The sequence below is a fragment of the Mixophyes fleayi genome, chromosome 6, assembly GCF_038048845.1.
Source record: "Mixophyes fleayi isolate aMixFle1 chromosome 6, aMixFle1.hap1, whole genome shotgun sequence".
Classification (NCBI taxonomy): domain Eukaryota; kingdom Metazoa; phylum Chordata; class Amphibia; order Anura; family Limnodynastidae; genus Mixophyes; species Mixophyes fleayi.
Genome location: NC_134407.1, coordinates 163,015,518 through 163,024,772, shown reverse-complemented (window position 1 = coordinate 163,024,772; position 9,255 = coordinate 163,015,518). Strand labels below are relative to the sequence as shown.

The following is a 9,255-nucleotide window of genomic DNA, read 5'->3' as shown; positions in this document are numbered from 1 at the left end:
TTCCGTTGTTTCAAGTCAAATTTTTAGTGCATTTGATGAATTGTAGTTCCGAAAATGAACAGTAGATGGTGCTACAGGATTACTCATAATTTAAGATAAGACATTTAGCGCAATCGCTCACAGAAAGATGTAACAATTGTTGAATTGTTCGCAGATCCATGTTTATGTGAATGGATCCACAGATTAAAATGGGAATGGTTGTTGACAAATGCATTTTATGGATGTTTATTTAAGTACTGTATTTCCCCATGTATAAGGCGCTCCCATGTATAAGACGCACCTTAATTTTGGCCCCAAAATGTGAAAAAAAATAAATATTACGGTAGTTGTCAAAAAAGGCAGGGAGAGTGTAATGGCCGGCTGATTGTGATCAGAGCAGCCGGGCAGCACACTCTCCCTGCAATCGCCCCCCCCCCGGCTGCCACTGTACCTCTGTGCCCCTCCTCCTGGATCCCCTCTGCCACTGTGCCTGTCCCCCTCCTCCGTGATCCCCGCTGCCACTGTGCCTGGCCCCCTCCTCCGTGATCCCCGCTGTCACTGTGCCTGGCCCCCTCCTCCGTGATCCCCGCTGTCACTGTGCCTGGCCCCCTCCTCCTGGATCTCCGCTGTCACTGTAACGCTGCCCCGCTCCCCCTCGTCCCCCCCCCCCCCCCACTGCCACTGTAACGCTGATCCCCCCCCTGCATCCCCGCTATCCCTGTATAAGACGCACCCAGGGTTTAGACCCAAAATTTTTGGAAAAAAGGTGCGTCTTATACATGGGGAAATACGGTAATACATGCAATAAGTAAATGTGACTCCGTGAATTCCGACTACTATTGCTAAAATGTTTGGGGATTTCCTGTGGACAATCAGAAGTACTGTGAAACAGACTGCACTTTACAATCATTGTGTCCATTTATTTTGTAAATTAAATGTCGAAATAAATCAGGTAAGTAAACTTACACTGTAAATATTTTTAAATGTACAATGTAATTTATTTCATTGCAAAATAAGAGAGAGAAATTAGTGTATCCTCCATCATCTGTGAAAAAAATACTACTTCCTCATATTATACATATATTCTTATCGGAACTTGACCATGTTCTACAAACAGAAGCAGCTGTCACAGTAGAAGCACTGCAGAAAGCAGGCGTTATGGGTCACATGACTTCTTGCCTTCACTTTGGGTTAAGTCCCCACTTTCACTCCATCACAGTTTGTTTTTGGGATTCTCTCTGTTCACTGCTGCCTGTGATGTAATCAAACAGCACAAAGCCAAATGCTGGTTCTGAAATTGTCTGTAATGAAAAGAGACCATTTTCAATGTGACTGGGTGTTTTGTTTTAGGGGGTGATTTGGGATGGGTCACACAGGAAGAAATGCAGGGAGTAATTAGAAAACCATAGGATGGTAGTAAGAATACATGATAATACCTCCATATATGGCAAATTGGCAAAGATAGCTAAGCTTCACTATTTAACTTTTAGTATAGAACTCCCTAACAGAGAAAAAAAACACTTTAATGTTGCAGGGTCAAACACAGGATTCATATCTGCCAAAACATTCTCATCTCCTACAACCAAAAGGGGCATGGCCTACTGGGAAACGTATCACCACATTCTCCGAGCTGGGTGTGATTTTGGTGTAACCTGCAGCATAGAAGGGCACTTCATAACTCAATAGACAGCCCTGGTGCACCAAAACATACTAAATAAATTAGCATGATACATAAAAAATAACACAAAACCAAGCACTTGTGGCTTGTCTTAGTGCTTAAACTCAGTATAATAATAAAGTATTCAAGAACTGGAAATCCTGATGTACATGGCTGAGTTCTATAATAAATAAGGAAGGAGGCAGGGCAACATGAGCGATTTGTCCCTAGACTAAATGAAGCGGACTGATAGTGGATTAGTAAGGTCTCCAGGGAAACATAGGGTAGTAGGTGGAGTGATACCACATAAAATAACAGGAAGAAAGAAGCATGTAGTGTGGAGAAAGGAGAGCCAGATTAAAGCAGGTTTGTCACCTACACACAACTGCACATTAAACAGATATTTTACATTTCCCCTTGTAGGAAGCCATATTTTGTGCAGGTATGAATATTCAACGAGAGCGTGAGCAGCACTTTGTACTGGCAGGAGCATGCTCACTGTGCTTCTGAGAAACATTCTGTTACATCATCATGCTGCCAGCTTTCAGTACATTGGCTCAGAATGATCACAGGGTCACAGGAATTTCTGCTGAAACAAACAGCTTATATAAGTAATGCCTATTGCATTTATGGCATAGAGACGACGGGACACAATTTTACAGCTGACTTTGTGGTATGTGTGGTAACATTACAATTAGGCTGTTACTCAGGCTGTACTAACAATGTTATAGTTTTCATGACAGCCTCACTGTAAGACTGAGGTGGGAGAACAGGAGTTGGGTACTATGAGTAAAGTAATATCTGGACTGTTGACAAAAACAACATGAAGGGGTCACTCTTTATTACCTTGAAGCTGAGTCTTTGAATGACTTGCTGGGATTCACACTCCAAAATGACACTGAAAAACAACATCCAAAGAAGATGACACCTGACATATAAACTAACTCCTCTATACAGAAAAAGCAATTAAAATGATATTCTGCTCTACTATACACCAGAGACTCCAAATCAGGGTTCTACACACCCATGTCTTACCTCATCCCCCATAAACATAATTCCCATTCTTGTATATACCAACATCCTTTCAGGCACATGACACTCTCACTACTTGCATTGATTCAGCCACTAAATCAGTGTTGGCTAACCTGTGACACTCCAGGTATTGTGAAACTACAAGTCCCAGCATGCCCTTCCAGCAATAACCTGTTATATATTGGCAAAGCATGCTGGGACTTGTAGTTGCACAACACCTGGCATGTTACAGGTTAACCAACACTGCACTAAATGGTTTTAAATTGTCACGTATTTGCAATCTTATGTGTTTTGACTTAATGACCACTATGCATGTGTTTGTTGCTTAAAAAATTAAATAAATAATAAAAATAGAATAATAAAAAAAAAAGAACAAAGGTATTGTACTTCTTAGAGGAGTATTGTATTGGATTATCGTATCCCCATTTGCCCCAGATAAGTACATCGGTGGAGGTAAAAACATAATGATGATGTTGTTAATCACTTGCCAGATTGCACAATGCCTATCTAAGTCCTGTTAAGAAACGCTATTCTCAGAAGGACAAATAGGAGACTTAGTTAGCAGCCTATGGTTCCAGGTTTTTTTGGGTCTCAGGCACCCAGTTGCAATATGAAAGCTATGTATCCCAAATGAATCCACCCATTCATACTGAAAATAAAATATATACCTTTATCTCTGGGCTCATTGTAACTATTTTGGGGCCACAGATGCTACAGCATTGGGCCATTGCCTGATGGAGACTACACTATCTAAGAAGAGAAAAAAAAAAGAGTTTTGCCTGTCGCACCAATTGTTAGGAGTTATATTCACGGTAATTCCAGAGAGATTATTTATAAATATTTAATCATTTATATTTATACTCCTTTGGGGTGCACCCAAAAACTTTAAAGTAACATTAAAGAGAAGAGCAAGAAGCTTGTTTGGAAACTGGTACACCAGTACATTTACATTTTCTATGAATAAATATTTATCTTTGTAGAAAATATTTGTAATAATAAAATTTTACTTTTAATACATTTTATTAAAATAATATTCAGATTAAAAAACAGTGAAATATGTGAAGAAAAAATGTGCGTTTCGCTAGTGAGTGCTTTGTTAAAGGCAAAGACTTTTGCCTTTGATAAAGTACTTACTAGCCAAACGCGCGTCTGTGTTTCTGCTAGCTGTACCTCGGTCCTACTAATTGAAAGAGATTGCTCTTAGTTATTACGTAATAGCTCCATTAAACCCACAGTAAGTGTGAAGCATATAACAGGTAGGTAGCAATGCACTCTGCATACAATTGCAGCTTGAATCTTAAGGGGTAGAGCGTGAAAACGATATAAAAGTCTACCAGCTATACTCATTTGTCATTTGGGTTGAGGGAAAGTTATACTTTACCCAAAATGACATAAAACTAACTATACAGGATAGCTAATCAAAAACATACTAGTAGGTTAATTGGCTGCTAACAAATTGACCCGTCTCTCCCTCTCTGTCTATGTGTGTGTGTGTTAGGGCATTTAGACTGTATGCTCTAATGGGGCAGGGACTGATGTGAATGAGTTCTCTGTACAGCGCTGTGGAATCAGTGGCGCTATATAAATAGATGATGATGATCACATGTACATTGTTTTTTTCACATATTGAGCTGTTTTGTAATCTGAGTATTATTATTTTAAAGTTACATGTTATTATTACAAAGACTTTCCGCAAAGATAAATATTATTCATGGAAAATGTAATGGTATATATATAGTGCACCAGCTTCCAAACAAACTTCTTGCTCTTCTCTTTAAGGAGACTACTCTATCTAAGGATCTGCGGAGAGCGTTAGAAACGCTTCTTTCTCCAGTCCTTCTGAAACGCAGCATTTTACACCAAAGGAGCTGAACAGATTATGAGCCTCATAGAGTCTAGCTGGAAGGAGCAGTTTTGTACCTTGGCAAATCCATGTTGTTCTGCAGGGGTGGGCAGTTTTAAACTGTGCGGACAGTTTTACAGATGGTAGGGGGCACGTCCTAAACTCTTAAATCACACTGTAAAAATAAAGCAGTCCAGAATTTGCCTACTTAATTTACCTACAAAGGCAGGCAGGATTTTCCTTGCAAGCAATAAAAATAACATTTAGGGGGGTATTCAATTGTTTCTTTTAACGCGTTAAAACAAAAAAAAACGAGCGCTCTAAAAAAACTTCATATTATACGGTAATTTTGCGCGCGTAAACAGTTAATACGGTACTTACTCGCTGCCAGCGGGCTGAATTTCAGCTCGCTGCTCAGGGAGCTGCGAGATGAAATTTAGCGAGTAATTACCGTATTAACGGTAATATTTTTAGAGCGCTCGTTTTTTTTTGTTTTAGCGCGTTAAAAGAAACAATTGAATACCCCCCTTACAGTCCTATCATTGCAACATTGTTTGTACAGGTGTAATTTTGCATTTAACTCAAAATCTGCCTGGGAAATAACCTCCCCAGTATGGGTGTCTGCTCAGGAGCCTGGCAGAATGTCCAGTGACCAGCAGCTCCCAGTATAGCGAGTGCTGGGATATCCCTGCAGTTTGCAGCCAGTTCAGTCTGTGGAGTGAACAGAGCCCAGAACGCTGCCTGTTCCAGATGTGGGAATCAAAATACTTTACTAATTCATGAAAGCACTTACTAGAAATGCTTGTACTAAATTAAGCTACCACTCTTTTAATTGCTATGCTTTTAAGATGGAGAGACAGAGCGTTTGTGTACATGAATTGGCCTATTGAACCTTGCATTTAATTAGCTTGTGTGCAGACAGGGGTTTGGCTACAATCAAAGTATCATTTTACTATGTACAGTTTAGCATGAAATAAAATAGAACTGAATACTACAATTACCCTAGATAGAAAACATGATGTTTGTTATTGTGATGTGTTGTCTTATGTTGGCTAAAACTGATGGGATACTAATGAAAATGTTAACTCAAAAATTGTCTAGAATGGTTGCTAATGAATTGTGAGTAGGACAGGGGCTCATCAGGGACATTTAAAATAACCTGGAGCATAGGTGCATGGTTTGAGCAGGACTCAGGTCCCATTATAGTTTTCTTTTTCCAGAGACGTGGGGCGCTGAACCAGCATTAGATTCTTATTCCTCTATAAGATCAATAATGTTATTACTGTGATGCTCTTCGATCCTTGGCACTAGGTAGATTTGATTTTGCTATGGTGGATGCCTGTAGGTTTGTTGTTAATTATTTTGACAGTAATAACTGACCACTTGGCCACCTCACCCCTGATCTATTATCTCATCAAGTATCAGAAACGCTGTGTCCATATTTTCCAGCAACGAGCTCCTGTCAGCGTGTTTCCTGTAGTAGAAAAATGGAGAAATGTTGTCACAAACTTAGTATGTCCATCGCAGGTGATATTAATGCACAAAAGAACATTTAGACACATGTACAGGTGAGACATCAAGAGGGGCCAAAAACACAGGCTCAGTTGACTGGGTTTATTGGATAAGAGAGATTATCAATATTTATTTTTAGCTCATACCCTAATTGATAATATAGAAATGATTTGCTAACATTTTCTACAACCTTTGGCTAGGGTTATAGTATTTTCAGTTCCCTGTGATAAGAGGTGCTGGATGACAGAAAACCATTGGTGTTTCCTCTTTCGACAACTGCTGACAGCTATGGGACTGGCTACACTGAAAGAGGATTATTATTATTATCATTATTATTATTATCTTTAATTTATAAGGCGCCACAAAGGCTCCGCAGCGCCGTACATGACATATACAGAAAACAGTGACACATGACACAACATGATACAAAAAGAACAAAAATATATACACACACACACACACACACGTAATGCAAATCAAATTATTTCTGGGACAATGAGTGAAAGTGATGGTAGAAATCAGAGAGAAGTAGGCCGAAGCTTAATAAAACAGGGCTAGGGCAGCAGGCCAAGAGGTACAGAGGGTGATGGAATATTAGAAGGAGCACACAAGGAAAGAGGGACCTGCTCATGAGAGCTTACATCCTAAAGGAAAGGGGGAGACACAAATAGGGTGGGACTAACAGGGGAAGAGAGGATGTGAGCGATTAGCATATCTATCGATCTATCTATCTATCCATCTATCTATCCTTTTCTTTAAAGCAGCAGGTTAAATTTGTTTCAGACAATAATTCATCAACTGATGTTTATGTTGTGTCTCGCTAAATTCAAGAGAATGCAAAGCAAACAGTGAGAGATAAAGGATAGGTGTAACTAAATGTAGGGTTTTTAGGGAGAGAGCCCGCAATTTCGAAAGAAAGGCGCAATTTTTGGCACAGAGGGAGAATACTTGGCGTCTGTATATACACAGGAGGAGAGCTTTTCTCAGGGCCAGCATTTCCTCCATATTGAGATTCAGTGCTGCAACTGACCGAACATTGTGTGCCAGAGAACGCAGGCACGGAGAAGCTTTCTGGTCTACTGTGGAATCTTTTGAGGAACAGCAGTGGATTGCACACTTTCGTATGTCACGTGGGACATTTCAGTATGTACTGGACCTTATCACCCCAGCACTTTCTAGACAGACCACAAACTTAAGAAAGCCCATTACACCAAGTAGGAGGCTAGCAATTGTGTTGTGGTGTTATGCTACCCCTGACGAATTCCGCACAATCTCCTTGTTTGGAGTGGGGATATCCACAGTTTAGTGCATCTAGTGCATGAAGTCACCAAGGCATTGCTGGAAGCCCTTTATCATCGCTTCATCTCCTTACCTGAAGGACAGGGACTGGATGACACCATCACTGGATTCCTGCGACATGGATATGCACAGTGTGGTGGAGCAATCAACGGGACACACATCCCTATCATTGCCCCCACTGACAACCCTGCGGATTACTACAACCGGACAGGCTGGCATTCCATCATTCTGCAGGCTGTAGTGGACCACAACTATTGGTAAGCATTATTTTTTATTGTAATGTGACTGTGTCCTATGATGTGTATTGTAAAACAAAGGTAAATATATTTTATTTTTAGTTTCACAGATGTCTGTATTGGCTGGCCTGGACGTTCCCATGACTCCAGAGTTCTGGCCAATTCAGATCTGTACCAGATTGCAGAGGACAGACAAGATGTCTGGTTGTTCCCTAGAGAGGTAAATATCTATATATTTTTTTATATTTTCCTCAGCTAGTATTACATTCATGTATTTTTTTGCTATTTGTTTACTGTCCCTGTCCATCTGTAGATGTTCCACTTTACAAATACAATTAAAACATATACCAGCCAGTGTATTGTGTTCTGTAACCAATATTTGCGTATCGTGTATATGTTTGTTTGTTTTTTTTGGGAGCTAGACATTATAGATTGCAAGATATATAGGTGTAGTGATTATTGTCAAAGATCCAATGCTCTCTGTAAAGCACTACAGAAATTGAATCTGGTGTATTTCTTTACAGAAATCAAAGTTTGTGAATGGTGTGGAGATCCCCGTACACATAATCGGGGATGCAGCTTGCCCTTCGCAGCGATGGTTGATGAGGGGCTTCACACAGCAACATCAACTGTCTGCGGAACAAATTCGCTTCACCCATACCCTCAGCTCAGCTCGGATGGCGGTAGAAAATGTCTGTGGATGATTGAAAGGATGTTGGCAGTGTTTATTGAAGCGCAAGGACATTGATACCAAAATTGTTCCCCATGTAGTCGCTGCTGGATGTATTTTACACAATATTTGTGAAATACAGAAAGAGCAGTTTCTACCAGAGTGGAACGTACAGGACTTATGAGGGAGAACGTACAAATACCTCTGCAGAACTCATTCGTACCGCCAATCTGTCATCAATAATCAAGTAGAGCAGACAATGGGTTACCTGAACAAAATATTTTTATTCAAAGTGTCAAATACTTTTGTAAAGGGTAATATTATGTTATATGTACCAATATAAATCAAAAAGTGTGTGTGTCTTCACAAAGGTCTGTATATTATAGCATTTACAAAAAAAATATATACAAATATACAGTTTAGACACACATGTGCCAATACAGTAGTGCAAGATAAAACTTTTTCAAGTTTTTTAAGTGCTTACATTATAAACATTTTAAATATAGAAAACATTTAAAATATTTTAGGCTTAAACACAGTCAAACATTATAACTGTACTGTACATACTTTCATTACCTATAACTGACGGTAATGTGGGTACTCAGGGTTATGTGGAGTAGTCGGGTACTCTGGGTTATGTGGAGTATCCAAGTACTCTGGGTTATGGGGAATGGGTACTCTGGGTTATGTGGAGTGGGTACTCGGGGTTATGTGGAGTATCCAGGTACTCTGGGTTATGGGGAGTGGGTACTCTGGGTTATGTGGAGTGGGTAATCAGGGTTATGGGGAGTATCCAGGTACTCTGGGTTATGGGGAGTATCCAGGTACTCTGGGTTATGGGGAGTAGGTACTCTGGGTTATGTGGAGTAGCCAGGTACTCTGGGTTATGGGGAGTGGGTACTCAGGCTTAAGTGTAGTAGACGAATACTCAGGGTTATGTGGAGTAGCCGGGTACTCAGGGCTATCTGGAGTCATTTGTGGAGGATGATGTGGGGTGTTTAGTGGCGTACCTGAGTTAGGGGTAAAT

General features: G+C 40.2%; 1 protein-coding gene across 4 annotated transcripts in view; it reads right to left on the bottom strand.

Annotated features, from left to right (window-relative positions):
• Positions 1 to 875: 875 nt before the first annotated feature.
• The window catches only part of COPZ2 (coat protein complex I subunit zeta 2), a 32,604-nt gene continuing 24,224 nt past the window's right edge, over positions 876 to 9,255 (bottom strand). For 3 of the 4 annotated variants that reach the window (XM_075176990.1, XM_075176991.1, XM_075176994.1), the window contains 3 exons: positions 5,908 to 5,985; positions 2,483 to 2,534; positions 876 to 1,280 (listed from right to left, as the gene is read on the bottom strand). In XM_075176990.1, coding sequence (XP_075033091.1) covers positions 1,185 to 1,280; positions 2,483 to 2,534; positions 5,908 to 5,985 — 226 coding nt within the window. In that variant the 3' untranslated portion in view covers positions 876 to 1,184. Of the gene's footprint in view, positions 1,281 to 2,482; positions 2,535 to 4,637; positions 4,687 to 5,907; positions 5,986 to 9,255 lie in introns of those variants that run through there. The other variant, XM_075176992.1, reaches the window with a different exon arrangement.